The 22,673-nt window shown below is 41.6% G+C and overlaps 3 protein-coding genes across 5 annotated transcripts; all 3 read right to left on the reverse strand.

Moving 5' to 3' along the window:
- Positions 1-2,343: 2,343 nt before the first annotated feature.
- On the reverse strand, positions 2,344-6,234 carry LOC310804267 (PDZ and LIM domain protein 2-like). Its single transcript, XM_083669428.1, has 8 exons — positions 6,153-6,234; positions 5,373-5,483; positions 4,916-5,067; positions 4,737-4,806; positions 4,418-4,590; positions 3,969-4,117; positions 3,647-3,758; positions 2,344-3,354 (listed from the first exon to the last, which is right to left on the reverse strand). The coding sequence occupies exons 2-8, from the start codon at positions 5,466-5,468 to the stop codon at positions 3,195-3,197; spliced, it is 912 nt and encodes a 303-aa protein (XP_083525554.1). The 5' UTR covers positions 5,469-5,483; positions 6,153-6,234; the 3' UTR covers positions 2,344-3,194.
- A 401-nt stretch (positions 6,235-6,635) lies between these two features.
- LOC310805164 (E3 ubiquitin-protein ligase NEURL3-like) lies at positions 6,636-9,106 on the reverse strand (the record flags this gene model as incomplete). Its single annotated transcript, XM_083670743.1, has 4 exons — positions 6,636-6,817; positions 7,065-7,238; positions 7,364-7,876; positions 9,085-9,106. The coding sequence occupies 4 exons, from the start codon at positions 9,104-9,106 to the stop codon at positions 6,636-6,638; spliced, it is 891 nt and encodes a 296-aa protein (XP_083526869.1).
- A 4,055-nt stretch (positions 9,107-13,161) lies between these two features.
- LOC310804605 (glycerol-3-phosphate acyltransferase 4-like) lies at positions 13,162-22,225 on the reverse strand. Of its 3 annotated transcripts, none has more exons than XM_083669910.1 (13): positions 22,158-22,225; positions 21,139-21,536; positions 19,204-19,273; positions 18,788-19,082; positions 18,347-18,421; positions 18,126-18,215; positions 17,262-17,355; positions 16,692-16,807; positions 16,439-16,494; positions 16,230-16,315; positions 15,889-16,017; positions 15,590-15,669; positions 13,162-15,478 (listed from the first exon to the last, which is right to left on the reverse strand). In XM_083669910.1, the coding sequence occupies exons 2-13, from the start codon at positions 21,304-21,306 to the stop codon at positions 15,280-15,282; spliced, it is 1,458 nt and encodes a 485-aa protein (XP_083526036.1). In that variant the 5' UTR covers positions 21,307-21,536; positions 22,158-22,225; the 3' UTR covers positions 13,162-15,279. The 3 variants fall into 3 exon arrangements, with proteins under 3 accessions (XP_083526036.1, XP_083526037.1, XP_083526038.1); XM_083669911.1 differs by having other exon boundaries at positions 21,139-21,203; positions 22,158-22,191; XM_083669912.1 differs by lacking the exon at positions 22,158-22,225 and having other exon boundaries at positions 18,934-19,082; positions 21,139-21,205.
- Between the last annotated feature and the right edge of the window lie 448 nt (positions 22,226-22,673).

Consider the following 22,673-nt stretch of genomic DNA (forward strand, 5'->3'; position numbering starts at 1 on the left):
TCGACCGCTACCCACATGAGGAGAGGGAACACATCCTCCAAAGCATCAAAAGTTAGGCTTATAGGCTATTCTATAATATTTTGCTTTAATCTTAGTTCATGCAAACCTCTACAGCCAAGGCCGACCTACAACTCTATGGAAATATAGAAAAAGACCTCTGAGTCTGGAGATATTCGTGTGTGTGTGTGTGTGTGTGTGTGTGTGTGTGTGTGTGTGTGTGTGTGTGTGTGTGTCTGTCAGTGCGTGCTTGTGTGTGTGGGGACAGCATTATTTGTCTTCTAACTTACATTTTGACATGACGATGTATGCTGTATTATGAGGAAATTATATATGGTATGATATCATACAGTGTGAAAACAGTGTACTCATAGCATGCCTTGGACTAAAAGGAAAAGCAGACATGTGAGACTTTGCCTGTCCACAGAGTGTGGCCAACCTTTTCCTGATACCTGACAAGACTGTGACAACTGATATCTCAGGCAAAATGACACGACGGGACGGGCTGGGGTCAGATACAGTTTCAGCACCATCTCCAGTGGAGCCTGTGAAGGCCAGCCCATGAAGGCAATCATTGTGGCCAAACACTCAGGGCATATCATTTAGAGAGCAGTGAGGAGTAAGCATGCATCTGTGCACAGCCAGCATCTTTTCCCCCAACAATCTCCCCATCTCTATTTACATCAAAGGTAATTGTCATCCCAGTTAGGAATCTCTGCAGATATTCAAATGAACTGATACATTTAGATTGGGTTTGCTGATAGAGGTTACTAGAATATGGAAATCACAGCAGTGAGAACAGGTGATAGACTACCATATGCTGGCATCTAGTAGGGAATAGCAAAAGGTGACTAGAGAGTTTGGAGTCTTTATCAGAGAGTATATCCTCATTTATGGTTTATAGTCTAAAACTAAGAGAGTGATTACATCATGAGCTAAAGGTGACACTTCTGCTTCAAATATGATTCATTTGACCCTTTAAAAAAGCTTGAATTGCCTCCTCGAGGCAAAACCGATGCAACACTATACATACAGTGTCAAACGTATTGAGAAGAGGAAGCATATAGTCTTCTTTTAGCTCTATACTCCAAGCGTTTGGATTTGAAATCAAACAATTACAATTATTTTATTTTTTTATTTTTTCTGATTGGCTTCACCATTTAGAAGGGCACCAAAACCATTGGAAAATTGGCTTGGCAGGTGTTTCTGGTTAGTTCCATCACATCATTTGTGCAGGCATAAGAGAGCTGTCAATGTCTAGTATTGATTCTAGGCTTTGCATTTGCCTTTGGAGTCTGCTATTGGTGTCTGTCAAGGACCAAAGAGATGTCAATGAAAGTCAAGGAAGGCATTATGAAGGCATTATCAGACAAATCAATCAGAAACATAGCCAAAGCCTTAGACTTCAAAAATCAAAAATCAACAGTTGGTAACATCATTAAAAAAGAAAGAAAGCACTGGTGAGCTCAGAAATCACAAACAGCCTGGTAGGCCAAGGAATACATCTACAGTGGATGACCAAAAAATGCTCACCATATTTAAGAAAAAAAACAGAGACTACCATCCACAGAATACCTCACCAGCCGAACTACAGAGGCTTCACTGCAAGGTGCAAACTACTAATCCTCCAAAAGGATGGCCAGGTTACAGTTTACTAAAAAGTACCTAAAAAGCCAGCAGAGGTCTGGAAAACAGTCTTGTGGACAGATAAGATGAACATTATCATGTACCAGAGTGATTGTAAGCAGAAAGTTTAGAGAAAAATGCCCAAGATTTGCAGCATACCACCTCATCTGTGAAACATGGTGGAGGGGGTGCTATGGTTTGGGCATGTATAGCTGCCACAAGAACTGGCTAACTTGTCATGTCTTGTCTTAGCAGCAGCAGAATGTATTCTGAAGTGTACAGACACATCTTGTCTGCTTGAGTACAAGCAAATGCCTCCTCATTTAACCCAATCAGAAAAAAAACATTGAATTAAAGGTGAGAATCTCTACTTGTAGTAATTGTTTGATTTCAAATCCAAACTGGTGGAGTACAGAGCTAAAAAAAGACTAAATGTTTCCTCTTTCCAATACCTATGAAGGGTACTGTCCATCCATACAGTTACAAGACATTTGTAGAAGTGTAACTAAATCAAATTATTTTTCCACTGCAAGAATTCATGTGCGCATTAATATAACTATTGTGTGAAACAATTACAAAATGCAGATTCAGTTCTCTTCCACAATAAAAATGCATATGGAAATTAGCTCTTTTGTTGTTTTAAGTTTATTATCATTGATGAACAGAAACATATCCTATCAACATATTTTATATAGATGATTTATTAAAAAATCTGTTGTGCCCATGCGGACAAGCAAAATAAAATGGAAATTAACATGGAAATTAAATCACTTGGCAGCAATAACCTGTTGACCACATTTGTTGAATGAAATATATATATCATGGATTTATTATTTAATAGATATGTGAGCTGTTCTATATCTACGGTTGGAGAGGTATTATTGTAACGAGCAAACAAAACAAAAACTGAATCAACTCATCAGTATCTTTTAGAGCTGAGTTAGTAAATAATTATGCAAAGACAACCTTACTCAGGGGCTACTAGCATCATAGCAAATCCAACACATTTCCTGTCTACCAACAATACTTTCTCAAAAGTATCACCAGTATTATCTTGACAAAAAGGGTGTAGACTGTACAATCACTCTGGTTAGTGGCACTTTCTGGATGTCCAATAAATATCCATCCACCTTCTACATTTACCCTTAGTCCTCCCTTACATGGTTCTTGTACAAATATGGCTCACCTCCTATTCAAAGGAGTGACATCTTCATTTAAATAAGAATGGCATGAAAACTTATCACTCATTATCATTATCACTCAAATAACATTTTCACATGACAGCCCAAGGCCTACACCACATCTTTAGCATGGTAAACACATAATTAAATTATGTGTTATCATACCTTTAAACACTAATCACACACTTTGGTAGCAGTATAGCTAAGGCAGAATATGTGTAGAGGCTGCCCCCTACTGCACAAAATAAGAACAACACATTAGTATCACTAAAATCTAGTAAGTAAAGCACAAAAAGTGGGCTGTTGATAGTGGCATGTAAGGTTCCTCAGAGGATCCAAAATGGTGGCTGTGTTTCATGTCTGATGTTGGTTCCTTGTGAGTTCTTTGGTTTATTCAGTCCTCTGGTACCTCTGACGAGCATGTTTCCCACAGAAAAGATCCTCCCCCACCCAGAAGTGACCTCTCTTCAGCAGGGTCAGGCCACAGTCCTTGCAGATGTAACACTCATGGTGCCGGTAGTGCCCCTCTCTGATCCTGACAGCTTGAGTCCTGCAGACAGAGGGAGTCCATTACCATCACAGTCAAATAGGCATAGGGTGCTGAGGTTCAGAACTCAAAACTGCATGTGGGCTACTTTGACACCAAAACACTGTAATGGCATTAACTAGAATTCAAAGGTAAACACGCTAGATACATTTCTGACACAACAATAATTGATTAGTTGCCTACAGTATATCACAACACACTCTAAAAATAAAGTAAACATTGTACTGTTTGTCAGATTGAGTGGTTGTGAGAGGATATGGCTGAAAGGCTATAGCAGACATATGTATGTTCTTACACAATAGGAGTACCACAGCTTTCGCATGTGTGGAACTTCTGCAGCACTCTATACAGGGAGGGGTTGCCAGGTGGGCCTGTTGAAGGCTTCTCTGGGATCCGCAGGGTTGACTCTAGCACAGACAGACCACAGACAAAAGGAGAATCAGTCACCTGCCTACATTTTTGGCACCTGCCCGTTCCCTCTCTGTCCTTAAAGGTAATCTCTCAATCAGTCAGTCAATAAGAATGGAGACTAAACATAATGTAGGAGGAGGGACAAGATAATGTGGCACATCCAGGAGGAGGTTGTATTCAGAGGTAAATTGAAGTTAAAATCTCACTTCTAGAGCCTGCCTCCAGCACCTCCTGTAGCAGACGGAAGGTGTTGGACTGGCGAGGGGCTGTGGGTGTCTCTCTTCTCCCCTGGATACTCTGGTAGACCTCAGAGTCCAGGAGTGGATACTTCTGTCTGGGGACATCAAAGCTGACACTAAGGGGAGAGAGGAGAGAAAAGATGAATCATGACTGCCTACTGTTAGAAATCTGCACCATTCCAAAAATTCCAACATTTACTGTATTACTGGACGTCCACTATCCTTGCAATGTTCTGAAAAGAATTGATGGAGTCTACAAGAGTTGCTGTTGAGTGGTTCTCAATGCCACCTGATGCTGTTTGAGGAGTTATAGCCACAAGAGGGCAGCAAACTATTTCAATTTGTAGACTAGTAGACCTCGCTTACAGTGAATTACATTATGTCAATGATCTTGATAGCATGATTGAGTCAATTACCTCTTGGTGTTGTTGGGGATACACCCTTCAGTTTTCTTGACTGCAGACTTCATGGGGGGCTGAACTTTCTGTGTCGGGGCTGTGTCGGAATATTGGTATCTTCTGTCGTTTTCTGTTCTCAGAATTTTCTCATTTCCCCCTCGACTGGCTTCTAACCCTCTTGACACAGTAATCTAAAGGCATTATTAAAAAATCGAATAAACTGTCTATTAGAGGGGCATTCTATTATCAATATCATCATAGTCATATATTCAATAAAAATATAATTTAAAAAAATATGTTCCAATAATCTCTGTAAACAAACAATAAAAAAATGAACCTGTTTCTGACTGGCTGGCTCCTGTGGTGGTCCAATGCATCTGGTTTGTCCAAAGATAGCTGACCTAGGTCTGTCATGAAGGGACAGAAAGAGGGGAATCAATAAGAAACCATGTTGCCTGTCTGAAGATGTTTATTTGAGGTATATGAAAAACCATGTTTTGAACCCTTGAGGGTTACCTGTCTATGAGCAGTCTGAGCTGTGGCCTGGAGCTCTTGATGTTGTTCTGAGCCTGTACATGCAGCATCCCTGCAGTACTCTGTCCATTGATTTCCACTATGACATCACCCACTCGCAAGTTAGCCTGATCAGCCTTGCTTGACCCATGCACCTGCAGTCATATAAATAATGATTAATGCTGTGTGGTGTGATATCTGTCTGTAGTAGTAGTGTGAGAGGTTGTACTGTGTTTGATGCTATTGTAACCAGGTTGAGATGGTAAACTCACTCCTCAAGTTCAAATACAAATCTAGCTATCAAATTCCTAGCTTTTCGATAGCGTAGGTGGTTTACATCAAGTATTTGAGGAGACGATCACATGCGTTGGCATGTCAGACGTCACAAGTTCGAGGCTCGGTCGGAGCAAGTCGAATTGCAGGGCTACTGTTTGCAACAACTTGATGTCTGTTTCACTACCTTGGAGATGGTCAGAACCCTCCTGAAGTCCCTCCCCCCAGAGATACGGAAGCCCCATGGTGAAGGTCCAGTCAGGGTCACCACCACTGATGTCATCAGGACCACTGGCAGCTGGAAGGATGAAGAGGGACCCGACAAAGCCAGAGATAGAGAGCAAGAATAGTGAAAGTCAATGGATGTACAGTAGGGAGAACCGATAGAATATCAAAAAGCATAATTGAAGATCATTATAGACTCAACATTGGCTAAAAGATGTTGAGCTCTAATTATTGATGATAGCCAAACAACTATTGGTTCAATCAAGCAAGCTGAGTAAGTCGATTTAGTATTGCATACCTGAAGAGCCTATCGTAGCCTACTTGTGAGTGTGTAAGAGTGTGTCGTGACAGAAAAGCTAATGGTTACAGAAGCTGAGACCCATGAGATATGGAACCTCCACCCAAGAACATCTGTACACCATGTTCTCAAAAGATAAAGATACACCATGTTGTATCTTTATCACAAAGCAGAGACTAGTGTAGCCTATGTATAACCTACATTTAACCCAAATGAAGTGGTGTCCTATGATAAAATGTTGATATTATCAACTATCACATGCTGTTATTTACCCTCGTTGTTGTGCCTATTTTCTGTTATATAGTTACTGCACAAACCTTGTGTATCCTATTTCTAGAAATAGGCCTATGTTGTTGTACCACATAAAGAAACTGTCGATTTACAATGACCAAATATGAATAGATGATGTCACGAAATTCCAACATGGAAGCTGTTTCCTCTCACCTGATCTGCTCTGCTGTGCCCAGGAAAGCTTCAGGCTGAAGACAGTTATAGACGACTAACTGTATTCAAGCCCTGACTTGGGAGACTGCCTTGAGCCAATTAGTGAACTGACGCACAAGTCTACTGCCAAAGCATTGTATCTGATCCACGCGGCCCATGTAGACTACTGTTGGAGGCCACGCAACAGTAAGCTATAATATAGAATCTCTTCCCACAAATGTTTAACATGTATTTAATATGTTCGATGCATGCTCTTAGTACGCCGTATGACCAAACATGTATCTCAGAATATATTTTCACACCTTTGTTCACATATTGATCAGTAAAATAATAAACACATACAGTAGACAGGCTTATAATACAGTATGATACAGTTATTGATGGACACAAATAGTCCTGTACTTTACAGTTCAAAAGAAGGACATGGGTTTTAATACAGGTTTTGTTTGTAGATTTTTTTCTCTCTCCTTTGCACATTATCAGTCATCTCTCTGGGGTTTCGTTGTCCGAGCTGTTTCTGATTGGTCGGCGACATAGCGGGCAACTTCCGAACTCCTTGGTGACACGCACGGAGCAGGGAGCGCACAGGCAGCGATGGCCGCAGGGAAGGTCCACACAAGCGCGTGCAGACAGACACACTGCACATTCCCCAGCCGAGTCTTGGTCTATAAATAATGTATTAAACGTGGTCACCTCGTTATTAAGTCCAGAAAGTAGTCAAGAAAACGAATTATCCATGGTAATATGCTTAAGTTATATGGTTTCAAGAATTGAACACAGATTTCCAAAAACGCAGAAAGTGTTTTTGTCAACCTTCATCAACTTTAATACAAGTAAATGCATTCAGTGTACACACCAAACTGATTGACTAAAGACCTAAGGTGATATGCAGTGGGCCTACAGTATACTAACCTGCAGGTGTGTCTGGCTGTGTGGTTATATGAGGGGCAGGGAGCCTGTAGTCCTGAGGGGTGCGACAAGGCCTACCCCTCCTCACACACATACAGCTGTCACCTTCAGACACAGCAGGAGGAGGCGGCACAGGACAGGACCTCCGCAGCTTCAATATGCTCTTCTTCTCTGACCCTGGGGGATCATGGGAGAATAATATATTTATTTAGTTGTTGTGAGATAATCTTGCACAAAATGTAGGGTTTTACTGTAAAATTTAGGGTTTTTAAATGATATACTGTATACTGTATATTTCTTACCCAACAGGAGCACAGCTCGGGTCTGCCCATAGACATCTATCATTGCCCAGAGCGGTTGTGTCACATCTACGCCTTTCAGGCGTTCTTGGTACCTCACACCATCAGCCCCCTCATATACCATCAACTCCCAACGGGTCATCCAGAACCGGAGCTCTTTCCCAGGCATGGTGTAGTTGGGGGGCAAATCAACTGCCCAGTACCCCGGGGTGGTGGTGAGGTCAGGGATGGACACGGCAGGGGGGAAGAGAGGACCAAATGATGAGGGGGGTATGGAGGTGAAGCCCAGTCGCAGGGCTCCCGTCCAGTGCTGGTCACAGCGCTCCACCCGTAGATGGATCTTCTCCCGGATCCTGATAGGACGACTGGTGAAGGCCAGGCCATTCTGGAAAGTCTCCCTGTCCCTCTCCACATGCCTGGCTCCCAGACTCAGAGACACTTGGGCCCCCAAGGCCCCTTTGTGGAAGGACAGAGGCCCCAGACAGTGGTTTCCGCATATGTGGGGTGGATTGGACTCTACAGGGAAGGCGAGAGAATACATTTGTGTTTAGATGCTTGGTGGTTTATAATGTTTTTAGCTGACAAAGGCTGGCGATTTTACCCTTTAGGTCTGCTTTCAGAAGCCTATTGAGAAGAGAAGAGTTACACTGCGGTAATGCTCAATCCGATCTTGATGATGATGCCTCTGTTTGATGCCTTTATTATATGTTATAAAAAGCTTACAGATTTCATTGTGTATAGTCGTCATTACACATCTACTAGCTGATAAAACAATATAAAAGTATTTGGTTTACGACCCTCTTCGAGGACTGTTTACTATATTCATTCAGAAACTGAAAGCACTGAATGGATACGTATTATCCTGCAGGTATAACAAACACACACCAAGTATAACCCTAAGGTACATACTGTAACAGGATGCAAATATATAGCTACAATATTATCATCTGTAAAGCACTACTAGAGGATTGGTGATTTTATTAAATCAAATCAAATCAAATTTTATTTGTCACATATCATATACAGTTGTAATTGACAAAGTGAAATGTTTTGGGATTATTTTTAAAATTGTAAAACGAGCAACAGTATTGTGTTATCTATGGGATAAAAAATACTCACATTTATTACACATCTGTGAATCCTGAGTATGTTCAATATTTGTAAATATTTGTTATGTCCCTGTCACCGTTGAATGTGTGCATCTATACGTGTGTGTGTAATTACATTCACCGGCCACTTTATTAGGTACACCTTGCTAGTACTGGGTTGGACCCCCTTTTGTAGCCCATCTGCTTCAAGGTTTGACGTGTTGTGCATTCAGAGATGGTCTTCTGCATACCTTGGTTGTAACGAGTGGTTATTTGAGTTACTGTTGCTTTTCTATCATCTCGAACCAGTCTGGCCATTCTCCTCTGACCTCTGGCATCAACAAGGCATTTTCGTCCAGAGAACTGCCGCTCACTGGATATTTTCTCTTTTTCGGACCATTCTCTGTAAACCCTAGAGATGGTTGTGGGTGAAAATCCCACTAAATCAGCAGTTTCTGAAATACTCAGACCAGACCGTCTGGCACCAACAACCATGCATTGAGTTGCTGCCATGTGATTGGCTGATTAGATATTTGCGTTAAGGAGCAGTTGAACAGATGTACCTCATAAAGTGGCCGGTGAGTGTATAATAAATAGTAAAATAATGATAATAATAAAATGTTATATTCTCCTTACCAATGTTGCGACTGATTTCCATCTTTGTCAGATTTGCCTCTATTGAAGTGTCTTGCATCTCCAGTAGACTTGATTGATAGAATGCCATCAGGTATTGTAATCTTGTTTCTCATCGGTATTGCATATGTATGAATTTGTTTATGGACAGCCCACTGCCAAAGTACAATTCTGGAGCTGGAGGAGTGGCATCAAAGCACTCATACATACACCCACACACACCACCCCACTCTGAAACTGTTTCACCTTCTACAATCCTTTAATAGTACTATAGTACAGTACAATACAGTACATATAAATCAGTATACAACAACCATTCTATAGATTCTCCTTATGCCTTACAAGTATAACTTTTCATGTTTGTGTAAGGAAGTCTATTCATTGTACTGTTCGGCATTCTTTGCATTAGGTAATGTTATCTTAATGCATGCAGTAAAAGGTCTGTTGTAATCTCAGACAGAGAGGGCTGCCGCTCAGTCAAGTTATCAGCTCTTACGCATTGTCCAGTCAGTAGGAGACAAAGAACCAGGGAAAAGACATGTGTTGCATTGTTAACTGGTGGTGATTAACACAAAACCAATAGGTGGAGTTGACCGATAATTAAGCCTATACATTCAGTGACATCAGCATTCAAACATAATCACTGAATGAAAAATGTCAGTAACACAGGGCCAGATAGAGCTGTTCAAACAGTGAACAAGCTCACTTCATACCCAGACTCCAGACAGCACAGACATAAATCTCAGGTAGGTAAATTGTATATGTTGATCACTGTGAGCCGAGAGACCATGTGTTCACAATGAATCTTAACAGTTCAGGATTTTGCTGCCACAGTAGCTGTCTGGACCACTTCCATTTGGACTACACTGCGCTGATGCACCAGTCTCCAGCACAAACAAACCACTACAAGCTCAGCCTTGGTGGAACAAGCGTTAGTCAGGTCCATACCAGACCAGCCTTTGACGTCAGAGGTCTCCAGTGCTGCTCAGACATCATGTCCAGTGCTTTCTACTCTGAATATCACAGCTTTGGAGCTACCATGTCCCCATACCAACATCAGGACTGTGCTTCGTTGCCGTGTAGCCCCCAGCTGCCCACTGCCCCCTCCATGCCCAGTATAGAGGTACCATCTCAGGGGTACAGCCTGGACCTCAGGGCACAGACTAGAGAAAGGTACACTGAAAAAGGGCAGAGAAAAATCAAAGGTAAGCATATGAAATTGATCACTTTTTTTCTAATTTCCATTCTTCAGTATGCTTTTTATACCGATCCTTTGAGAATTCTGTATTGCTGTAAGTGTAATTTGAAGTGTTGTATTATTACAGTATGCCATTCATGAACTGTGATACGTAATCAGTGATAATGTAGATTTTGAATTGAGCTGTGACATGCCAGTATGGTGTTTTTGTCTTAGCCCGAGACCAGGGTAGTGCCCACTGCAAAGCTAAACACACCAGACCAACTTTCAGTGGCTATCAGATCTTTATCCTGGAAAAAACCTTTGAGCAGAATAAATACCTGTCATCGGTTGAGAGAGACAAGATGGCGTACACACTGGGCATGTCACAAGACCAGGTGAAGGTATGTACGCATGAGACACTCCAGTGACTGCTTACTTTATGGACACCAGCCTTTTGGTTTTCTGTAGTTTCACATTGCTCTTGCCTGGTCATTTCTATGAAGGCTTGTCAATTCTGTGAATTGTGTTTATTCGATAACTTTAACTTAACTGGTGCATGGCTAGAAATGTGTTGAACAATAAATGTGACATGATCTAATCTAGAAAACATGAACAAAACCCTCACCATTCTCTTTCTCTTTCAAATTAACTCACAGTCATACTGCTACTAGTCTCACTCATAGGGCTCCGATTTGCTGGAGCCTTTGCACATCACACCTGAATCCAAAAATTCCCAAAACTATATATAATTAATTTAAAAGTCCAAAAATGTATGTACCAATTACAGATTGCCGCTCTGGGCAGGATTAAATTACTTAATCCTTTATCCATTGTTCTGGCTGTGGATGTGGTTCCAAAGCTAATGCAGATTTAGCTTGTTGCATGGTCTAGACATTTTACTAGACCAGTAATCAGTTCAGTGTTATTGCAGACACAAACTCCTGCACACTATAGCACACAAACACACAATGTTATCCTGCAGGTGTGGTTCCAGAACCGACGGACCAAGTGGAAAAAGAGGAATGGAGTATCAAAGTCTGTTTCTACCAAGGGGGGCCGTTGGGAGCAGAGTGGGGCAGCCTGTAGTAACCTTGCAGAGATTGGGGATTATGACAGACCACTGGATCCTAACTCTGACGATGAGAGAATCCACCTGTTGCTGCAGAAACACTCCAATGACTGCTTACGTTATGGACACCAGCCTTATTAGTCTATAGTTTCACAATGCTCTTGCTTGGTCATTTCTATAAAGGCTTGTCAATTCTGTGAATTGTGTTTATTCAATAACTTTAACTTAAGTGGTGCATGGCTAGAAATGTGTTGAACAAAAAATGTGATATAATTTAATCTCATCAACATTAACAAACCCTCACAATTCTCTTTCTCTTTCAAATTTACTCACACAGTCATACAGCTACTAGTCTCACTCATAGGGCTCTGATTTGCTGGAGCCAATATTGTTGAGCAGAGCAAAAAATACCTTACAACTTAGAATACTACAGCATGAATGGTATCGTACCTTGTCTTTAACAATGATTATTCTATCAGAGTTTTAGTAAACAGTCTGAAAATGCATTGTACATCATACAAATGCTAGTAGAAGTATTTTAAACTCCCATCAGACAGTCCTAATTCTGGCCAAGTTTTTTATACACAAAGCTAAATTCATGATAACTTCACCACTATGTTTGATTTTTAAATGAGAACTAATGCTATATTTTAAGTATCTGACTGTGATGAAAAAAACTAAAGCATTATTAAAGTTTAAAATTATTAAACAAAAGCCTCTTATTTGCTCAGTTCATTGATGCACTTGTTAAAATGTGACTGTACTGAATGTGCCTTTTTATTTGTACACACTTTATTCCAAAAAATACAAATTCAAAAGTAGCTTTGTTCTCTTTCAGGTCATTTATGCATTGTTAATCTTATCATGAACAGTGCACACAAGGAACAATTATCAACCACTCATTCTGAAACAGAAACTGCAGGACAGGTTATTCTTAAGAGGCTAGTTTACAAGAAATGACTGGAGTGACCTTGTACCTGGCCTCACTTGTTTTAACAACTTTCAGTTTGTGACACTATTAGTGTGTGACCAATCACATGGACTGTGACTCAAGGGTTGGTCGTTTGACAGTAGCCCTTTACACAAACACAGGTGTTCATGCAACCACACTGCCAATTGCAGTGAGTAAACAACACTATTTAAAGGGCCTTATCAAGCCAAATCACTGATATGGCTTAATTTAAGCTGTGTATTGTATTATTAGATAGGATCAAGGATAACAACACATGATTCTTCTTGCGGTGCTACAGCACACGTCCACATTGTGAACATTTAAACACTATTGACTGCAAATTGGACATGCTTTCTTGCAACAAAATATACATTTAAAAAAGTTATCCTGGAAACACGCCATGAGCAGGTAACTACTGTTCAGCTTATATCTATGATTGATCGCTCATTTTATCTAATTTTAACGTTCCATTGACATTAAAACTGAGCCAACTAACCATACAGTAGCAATTGTGCAAAGTTCTTCTATAGTGTTTTTCTTCTTTGTGAACTACCAGCCAAGTCAACTACCAGCCAAGTCAACTCTTTCAGTATGCTCTGTGATGCTATGAGGCTAATAATCACAGACACACAGCTGATAAACTGGTGTGTGTATGCGTGTTCCACTGTTTCCAATGGGCAGAGCACAACACTTATGGTATCTTCTGTACTCCAAAGAAAGAAAGAAAGCCGCACACTCTTGCTCCGATGCTATTATTTAATTTAGCCAACATTTCGGTAGCAAGCTGCCTTCTTCACAGTGTCATTCTGGACATCCACCATTATCCTCTTATCGACACATTTCCCTAAGGAAGAGGCAAATAAATGTTGTACACTCGTCAACAATATGAAAATGTTTTAATTACAAATACAACACAGTCGAGGTTACAACATTACAATGGTAATACTGCCCTTCATAGCATGGTTCCAAGTGCTGTATACTGTGAGAACATACAAAAGAGCAAATCCTGACCGATCATGTTTTACTTGTCAGTCTCCGTCTGCACTTCATTGGCCGAAAACCCCTCATCCTAAAAATATCTATTTGTAACCCTTCCTCCTATTTTACAACATGCACAAATGAGTAACAACATACCTACTTATACAAATATTAAATAAAAACTGTGAACATTAATATCAAATCTAGTGCAGCACTTACTGAAGAATTTGGCTTGCAGCCTATAGAGAATGACATTGTTTCAGTCACACTGAAAGTATGAAAAGCTCTTAGATACAGTGCTGCTTGAAAGTTTGTGAACCTTACAGGGATGGTCATTATTTTTGTAAAAAAATATTAAAATGAACTTATAAAATCTTTATCTAAACCCCAATTTGTAATAAAGACATTCCAAATAAAGGACACAAACAAAAATACATTATATATTTTCATTGTTTATTTAACAAAAGTGGTTTATTTAAGAAAAACTCAAGATTTCATGTGTGCAAAAATATGTGAACCTTTTCAGTAATAGCTTGTGGCACCTCCATTAGCAGCGATATCTTGGAGTAAACATCTCATATGGCCTAATCAGTCTCTGGCATCTGTTTTAAGGGATTTTTGCCCACTTCTCCTAACAGAACTCAGCCAATTGAGTGAGGTTTGAGGGGTGTCTGGTATGAACTACCTGCTTCAGCTCCTGCCACAGCATCTCGATTGGATTTAAGTCTTGGCCAATCCAAAACACAAATCTTCTTTCTCCTGAGCCATTCTTTGGTAGATTTGCTTGAATGCTTTGGGTCGTTGTCTTGTTGGAAGACCCATTTTCAGCCCAGCTTGACTGATGACTTGACGTTCTGTTCAAGAATCTCCTGGTATACCTCAGAATTCATGGTTCTCTTAATGATGTGGAGTCGTCTAGGTCCAGAGGAGGAAAAGCAGCCCCAGATCTTGACATTCCCACCACCATGCTTGACTGTTGGGATAAGGTTCTTTTGGTGGTAGGCAGTGTTGGGTTTTCGCCAAACATAGTGGTTTCGATTGTGACCAAAAAGGTCAATTTTGGACTCATCTGTCCAGAGAACAGACTTCCAGAAACCTTCAGGCTTGTCCAGGTGGTCTCTGGCAAAGTTAAGCAGTTCGGTTCTTTCTTGACAGCAGAGGCTTCTTCCTAGCAACCTTCCTATGAATGCCATTTCAATTCAGTGTTCTTCTTATTGTTGAAGCATGCAGTTACCTGAGGTGCAGCAAGGGAGGTCTGCAAATCTCTAGATGTTATGTTTGGGTTGGCTTTTACCTGATTTATTATTTTTCTTGTGGCTCTTGTGGATATTTTGGAAGGGCGTCCACTTCTAGGCTGAGTTGCTGTCATGTTAAATGCTCTCCATTTGTAAATAATTGCCTCACAGTGGACTGATGGAGCTCAAATCTTGTTGAGATGATTTTATAGTCTTCCCCAGACTGATGTGCTCTCACTACACTCTTCCTAATGTCCTCTGAGATCTCCTTTCCTCTCGGCATGGTGTGTTTTGCATTCACCTGTATGGGTAACGCAAAACTGACCAGGTTTCCCGCCCAAACTCTTTCCTAACGATCTCTCCTTTGATTGCTTCATTTGGTACCCAATTATTTACCTACCTGATTCCACTTACCTACTTGATTTAACCAATGCAACTTGGGTTTCACTTATTTTTGCACCTGCACTAATTTCTTTATAATGTCGTTTTTCTACTACATGCATGATTTTCTCTAAACCAATATATGGAATTGGTAAATATAAACCTATTATGTCAGATAACACTAAAGACTGGTTCTGATTAAATAAAGATGTCATGGTAAAAACTGAATTTATAATTGCACAAGGGCTTCACATACTTTCAAGCAGCACTGTATGCTCTATCTATTCCCAGAGTAGTGTATTGAAGTCATGAGATTTCCAGTCATATAGTTTAGTGTCATGTATCAGATGACTAAAACAGTGACTGGGGCTCTGCCAACCACTTTGCAAGAGGAAAACCATCTTCATTGGTCCTTTTTGGTCTCTGAGCCTCTCTCCTCATTGGGTGGTCCCTGCTCCTCCGCATCCTGTTCCTGTGGTCCATCTTCAAGAAGCCTATCTTCACTAAGGTCCTCCTGGTCCCCAACCAGCACCTTGCTGTACAGCTTCTGCTGCTCCTCTTTAAAGGTGTCTTTCACCTTCCCTCGCTTCAGCCCTCCATCCCTGAGAGAGCAGACAGATACATCAATAAATGCAAGGGAATCATGCACAACCCCAGACAAACCCCCAAATGTGTGTATGTGTGTCCTCAAGAGTCGCGTCTTCAAAACTCACCAGAGCAGGTCCACTAGCCCTCCCTGTGTGGCGATGGCTGCTTTCACTCTGTTGGCAAACTGCACAGCGTCCTCTCCCTCCTTAACAGAGAAAAACATGAAGAGGAATTAGTCATTAGAGTGAACATGAGTCAGCATGGACTCTTATCTATAGCTACCATGGTGTTCAGTTTTGAATTATCTCAATCACTCCTGGACTTCTAGGACTGTTTAGGTCTGGGTCTTAAGAAGAAGCTCTTATAAAAAGCATCACACAGGTAATCAACCTCATTGTAAATGACAGCCATGCGCAGGTCTCACCTCTCTTCTCATGGGCGGCAGGTACCAGACGCTGCAGACGATGGCCCAGCTGCTCATCATCCTCAGCAGGTAGTTCACCATCCCAAACTTACTGCTGTTCCAGAACGCATCGCCAAACCGAGGGTCGTACTGTCACACAGAGCAGGACACAGGTTTGAGAGAACACATAGGATCAGAATGAAAGAGATGCATCGTGCATATACTAGAGAATCAGTGGTGACCATCTTTGGTTTATAAGTAATGCACTTTGCAAGATAGAATGTGTTGACAGGTGTCTTGAACAACAAAATGTTGCCAGTGTGGTAGATGTGGACAGCCCTTTAGAGAGGAAGAGTTCCTACCTTGATTGCCACAGGGTAGACAGTGCAGCCGATTTCAAAGCTGCCCTTCTTGAACATCATCACTGAGGTGTTGTTGATGCAAGTACCTAGATGGAAAACATATAAATGACATGCCATCATTTGCATTAGACATTAGCACAGTTAAACAGACATAGCTTTCAATCATCTATGCTGGCAATCTATGCTACTCCCAACCTCACCATACTAACCCTCAGGGAAGATGAGAATAGGCAGTTTAGTTTTGTCCGCCACATGGTCACTAAGCCTGAAATGATAGGGCAAAAGAATGCCTCTTAGTCAATAATAAACTATGCACTGTGACACCGGCTAAGACTGTGTTCACCGGATCATGAGGAGGTGGTGGTGCTGCTGCTGCTGCTTTTTAAGCCACCTTAACAATAGTCTGAGAATGACAAATTACGTGAGTGTGGTGTTTCTCTCAACAATCAGCTGCAGTGTTACCTTTTGGCCACAAGATGTCTGTCTTTGACTTCAGATCGCTCAAACCAGATGTGGGGGCAGGATTTCACCATGGCTCTCTGGACGACCCCCATCAGCCCTCCGTGTACTTGACCAACCTGAAGAAGAAGGTTCACACTCAGCTTCATAAGACAACTCTACAAATGTGGGTGTCTATTTTATTCTATTTTGTTGTTGTTGTTTGTGATGTGAGCTGCTGTAATTTCCCCTCGGGGATCAATAAAGTACCTACCTATCTATCTATCTATACATTCACAATAATATGCCATCCATATGATACCACATGTAGCAGAGGTGATTTGGAATAACGCTCTCGTGATGAGGTAGCCCTGCCTGCAACTTCTAAGCCTAGATATACATGTACCACAAGGATGTCCTCTTGGTATACCGGTTTACATCTGTGGTATCCATGCAAGAGGTCCCCAGTTTAAACAATGCTAGTTGCACACACATGCTGCTAACCATGCCCATAGGATTCATACACAACCTATAAGCAAGTCACCCCTTAGGCTCATCAACACTGGACTGTTTCATCTTGGGAATGGTCCATACCATAGCATAGCAGCCATCGTTGGCCAAGATGATGATATCAATGGGAGTTGTGTGATTGGCCACACAGATGCCTCCATTCTTAGGTTTGTTCTCACTGTGGACAGAGCAAAGGGACTGAATGATATGCTACAAATCAACCAACAATCAGTGAGTGTCCTGTAGCATCCTAATGGACAAACAGTGCCCTGAGTAAGTAATGGGACAGTGAAGCATGTTTTCTTCTTTTGGTCAAAGTAGAGATTCTCAGCTTTTATTTGAGTATTTGTGTACATATTGGTTTCGCTATTTAGAAATCACACTTTTTATACATAGTTCCCCTATTTCAGGGCACCAAAAGTAATGGGACAATTGGCTTGATGGGTGTTTTTGCTAAGACAGGTGTGTTCTGTCACATCATTTGTACAGGCATAACAGAGCTGTCAATGTCTAGTATTGATTCTAGGCTTTGTGTTTGCCTTTGGAGTCTGCTATTGGTGTCTGTCAACATGAAGACCAAAGAGGTGTCAATGAATTATTAGGCTGAAAAATCTGAAAACAACTTTAAGAAACATAGCCAAAACCTTAGGCTTGCCAAAATCAACAGTTTGGAACATCATTCAAAAGAAGCATCTGGTGGGGTCAATGGGTCACAGACTTCAAGCAGTTATTGCATGCAAAGGATTGTCGACCAAATACTAAACAATAGTGCTTAATTTGGACATTATATGAATCTGTCCCATTACTTATGGTGCCCTGAAATAGGGGGACTATGTATAAAACATGTTGTAATTTCTAAATGGTGAAACCAATATGTATTTCCTGAAGTAACAGTTGGTGTGTGTTTCTGTTGTGGATACCTGCCAGTGAGCATTTGGTATACAGTACCTGTGGTGGTACGTGATGATGGCAGTGAGGGCTCTCACACAGATGCGGTAACACATCAGATGAACTTTCTCACTGAGGTATGTTCTCAACCTGAGGAGAGAACACATTGGGAATAAGCCTTTCACACCTACACAGAAACCTGCCATGAGAACAGTACACCTTGTTCTGTATAAAGTGTGTCAGTCTGGGTGTATTCTAAGGAAGTGTTGAAGGAAACTTACTTGCCGTTTGGTAAAAAGCCCAATATAGTAGTCAGGACCAATAGCAGACCAACACTAGTGGCGGCCAGAGTCACCCTGTGGAAGAATGAATTGAATCTGAATGTCAATCTTGTCCACCACACTGGTGCATCAACATACTAAACAGCATGAGAGAACTATGTTGCTGTGTCATAACATAGCCTTGTCCGAAGCTGTTCACTTAATTCTCCATATCGGCAACCTCTTATTCACTGTTCTCATGAACTCATCTCATTCTGTGAACTTGTGGTGTACAAGTCCAACACCAAAAACAAAAGCTGTTTATTCAATTCCTTAGACTGTCACAGATGTTTCCTGAACTGGCCTGACCCTCTCTGGCCTGAACCCTGACCTGACCTGACCCCTGACCCTCTCTAGCCTGAGCACTGACCAGGCCTGACCCTCTCTGGCCTGAGCCCTGACCTGAGCGGCAGCAGGAAGCCGTAGCGTATGAGGAGGCCCAGGCCCCAGAGCACGCTGAGCCTCAGGCTGATGTGGCGAAAGTTGTAGTTGCTGCGAGTCAGCAGGTTCCAGGACTCCAGCTCCTCGGCTGAGAAGCGCTTGGTCACCTCGTCGTCCACGATGCTCTCCACTCCGCGCCGGCAGAAGTAAAAGATGTCGGCCATCTCAAACTCAGGCTCAGAGCCCAGACCGTTGCCAGTCCCTCGGATCGCCTGGATCTCCTGCTCCAAAGAGGAGGGCTCTTTTGCAATGATACCTGAGAGGTAAAAAAGAGATGGAGAGAGGGAGGGACAGACAGATAGACAGATAGAAAGATTAAAGTTGCTGACCATGAACAATTCCCATAAGTGAAAGACTATTGACATCAAAGGCCTTACCATTGCTATAGGGTTTATACAGATGTTGATTCTTCTCTTTTGCTCCTCTCTCCATACGCAGAGTGGCCCACTAAAAAGATAAGATAATATTATGCAAATAAAACAAGAAATGTGTGTACACTGACTAACTGTCATTAAGCAATGCATTCAATTTCCACTTTTGTGCCTCAAATTAATGCTGCAGTATGGAATGCTTCATCATATTTGATCAATTCTTATTAATAAACAGCCTTAATAATTGCTATACTATATCGCATGCTGGTATCTTCATAGGTCTGTAGTTGTATAACATGGGAGAAACACAACAAAATAGCTTATGATTGCGAGCATGAAACAGGCAGCCTGATCCCCTCCCCCCTTAGAGAGATAAACCGTGTGTGTGTGTGGGGTGGGGGGGGGGGGGAACACATGTCCCATAGAACTGACATCACCTCACAGGGAGTTCAATTAGTCTTTTAAGGGGCAGCAATCCTAGAAACTGTTCAACAGCAGCAGGGAGGAATTGTGAATTTAGTGCAGAAAGGTCAGCACATACAGCAGGAAACAATGTCACACACATTATGTCTGATGCAACAGGTTGATGTCCAATCATGAGCTAAGGGCAGATGCATCAGGACCAAGCCCTTGAAAATCCAGGGGCCAATCTTTTTTAATATGGAATCCAGATCCAAATGATATGTTCTCTTAAATTCTGTTACCTTATAATAAAACTGTCTCAATTAGACCATTTATTCTGTCATCTTAATCTCAGTGAGGATTAGACACAGGAAAGGGATGAAGACAGCTATTCTAAGCAAAGGCTGGTGGTAGTGTAGATGGATTTGGTGGCGTCAGCCATGTGATTCAAATGTATTTAAAATGTGGCTGATACAAAGACAGTGATCGTCTGATCTTCCATTGTGAATGGTGATCAATGCCCCCCTCTGTCAGCCTGGAACATTTTACAGTTGAATGAGCATGCCTGGTGGACGTCCTGAGGATATCGTGCCTCGACTGTCATCAATTCCTTTGCTATTGTAATGTACATAGTATAGGCCATACTGGCCCCTCCCACCTATGTTCTATTGTACATAGTATAGGCCATACAGGCCCCTCCCACCTATGTTCTATTGTTTGGAGAATATTTAAGGAAGATACAGAACATTCATTATCTGAGTTTCTCGGGTTAAGCCTACACGCACCAGTCTACTGTGTTGTCCTTGACACACACAGCGTTAGACGTATGGTTAAACTTCGATTCATTTACTACAGTTTGTTTATTTTATATGTTTCTTTGAAACTATTATATTGGTTAATTTGTTGATAGTCTGTTCTCATTCTTCCTATGTGCATTAATGTGATGTTGTGCACTAGATAAAGGTTCTGCTAAAACAGAACGACATAATTGTCACCAGGTTATCTCAGAGTTCACCATTAATGTCTAATGTTCACATGCATCGTTAGCAACACGTATACTCGAGTCATCACATCAGGTATTGGAGGACCGTGTGTAAACTCCTCATGATTTCTTCTAACTTGAAAGCATGGTAATAGCATATTGGGTAGTCTTAATGGAATCTAGAATCCGATATGATCGAGGGTCTGACACACGGATGAGCAAATCAATCATAAAATATATTTTGGAGTCAAATATAATGTAATAATAACTTGTGTTTGTTGGTCATGTGACCACTAGTGTATAGAGTCCACTTTATCATGTCCATAACCGTCTGAAGTTGTCTTTATTCGTAACCCAGTCCTTTCTCCATCCTTCAGTAGGTGAACTGTCCTACAGCAAAGATAATTCAAGGTAAAATGGGTTGCTTACTCTTCTCAGGGGTGAATAGACAACATTCATGGCAGCTAATGTAAAAGAGTAAGAAGTAAGCTAATTCAGTAAGTGGCATGGTTGTCATAGACGTTGAGTTGAGTCAGTGTCTGACCAGGTGAATTCACCTCAAAGACCTTGAGAAGGGTCTTCATGTAGAGTCTCCGGATCCCAAAGGAAACACCAAGGATAGCTGGCACAATGATGAAGACCAACAGCAGGGTAAACCACACAGTCAGGGAGATGCCAAGGAACATGCACAGCAGGTTATCAACGGGGAAGACGAACCAGCCCATGTTGGCAGCAGTTGGAGGGTTGAGTGCAGCAGGGGAGTGAAGGCTGGAGGCTAGCTAGACCTCTTGATGCATTATAGCCTCAGCTTCTGAAGCCTATTAGAGGCTGTTAGAAAAATACATTATGTCTGTTAAAAATAGACATTTTGGTCGGTATCTCTCTCATGACAGAGATGCAGCAACGTTAGACCAGAGTAGCCACAACTTCACAGCTCTCATCTGTATCCAAGCACCTGCAATAGGAATAGGAACATTACTTGATTATGGTTCACTAGTTCCAAGAAAGTAAGCTAAACCTATTATAGGTCTAGCTAGCTAATAGCTAAGCTGCACGCAGACAAAGTGGCTGACTGGAGAATTATTTTGAAATGTGTATGCGGCCACAGTGGGTGGCCATCGCCAAAATGATGACAGCTAGCCTGACACTGGAACGGGCCAAAGAGGTTGCACGCAGAAAACAAACGCACATTACGCCATTCATGACGTCAGTGTGTTGAAGTTAGCTAGCCATGTAATAATTAGCTAGCTATCTCTGCTCTGCTCATCTACGGGCTACAGTGCGGAGGCTAGCCGGAGAGCATCCTCGTCTGTTCAGTGCTATAGACAGAAAAGAAATCAGACGTTGCCATTTATCGAAATAAACATGACCCCGTCAAGACAGTGTAATAGAATCCTTCTTTCACTGACTACACTGGTTCGTCGGGTGGTTATCCCCTTTGACGGGCATCGGACAAAGTCTAAATTCATGAGTACAAAAAGACGTGGCAACTCGTTAACTATGAACTCATTCAGTGCAGAACTTCTAGTAATGCAGGTATGTCCTTGCTTGCCATCTTGAAGCCGTTTTTACTCACTTTATTCCAAGTAAACGCGAGGTCCAACCATCGAGTCGTGGGGAAACTCATCTGCTGTCACATTTTCGATAATCCTCTTTAGACACACTGAGAACTTAATTGCCTGTACCCGAGTGACACCTAGTGGTTGCATACATAACTTTCTTTACCTGGCTAAGAATGGGTTCTTCAAGGTCCCTAAATAAACAGCTGATTTCAGAGGATACACACTTATTTACTTTCCTTTTTTGCTTTCTTAAAGTATGTTACATATATAATCTTTGACATTATTTATGTATCCTCTTTATTTTGCAACCCATTATTATCCTTCTAATGATGGATACCACACGCACACACACACATTTATGAAAGAAGAGAGAGAGATAGAGAGAGAAAGAGAGATGGAGTATCATAGTGAAAGGGGACAGCACACGCACACACTCGCTCACTCACACACGCGCACACTCACACTCGCTCACTCACACACGCACGCACACACGCACACACACACACACACACACACACACACACACACAC

Source organism: Argentina silus (genome assembly GCF_951799395.1).
Source record: "Argentina silus genome assembly, chromosome: 5".
NCBI classification, from domain to species: domain Eukaryota; kingdom Metazoa; phylum Chordata; class Actinopteri; order Argentiniformes; family Argentinidae; genus Argentina; species Argentina silus.

Excerpts from the sequence above, each read along its gene's own strand:
- LOC310804267 (XM_083669428.1), bottom strand. The coding sequence starts at position 5,468 with ATGACATCAGTGGTGGTGACCCTGACTGGACCTTCACCATGGGGCTTC. Across the intron at positions 4,807-4,915 it reads CTCAGACTGCTCATAGACAG|ACCTAGGTCAGCTATCTTTG; the intron begins GTAACCCTCAAG and ends CCTTCATGACAG. Across the intron at positions 4,118-4,417 it reads ATCCCCAACAACACCAAGAG|TGTCAGCTTTGATGTCCCCA; the intron begins GTAATTGACTCA and ends CTCTCCCCTTAG.
- LOC310804605 (XM_083669910.1), bottom strand. The coding sequence starts at position 21,306 with ATGGGCTGGTTCGTCTTCCCCGTTGATAACCTGCTGTGCATGTTCCTT. Across the intron at positions 17,356-18,125 it reads ATCATCACGTACCACCACAG|TGAGAACAAACCTAAGAATG; the intron begins GTACTGTATACC and ends CTCTGTCCACAG. Across the intron at positions 16,495-16,691 it reads AGACATCTTGTGGCCAAAAG|GCTTAGTGACCATGTGGCGG; the intron begins GTAACACTGCAG and ends CTATCATTTCAG.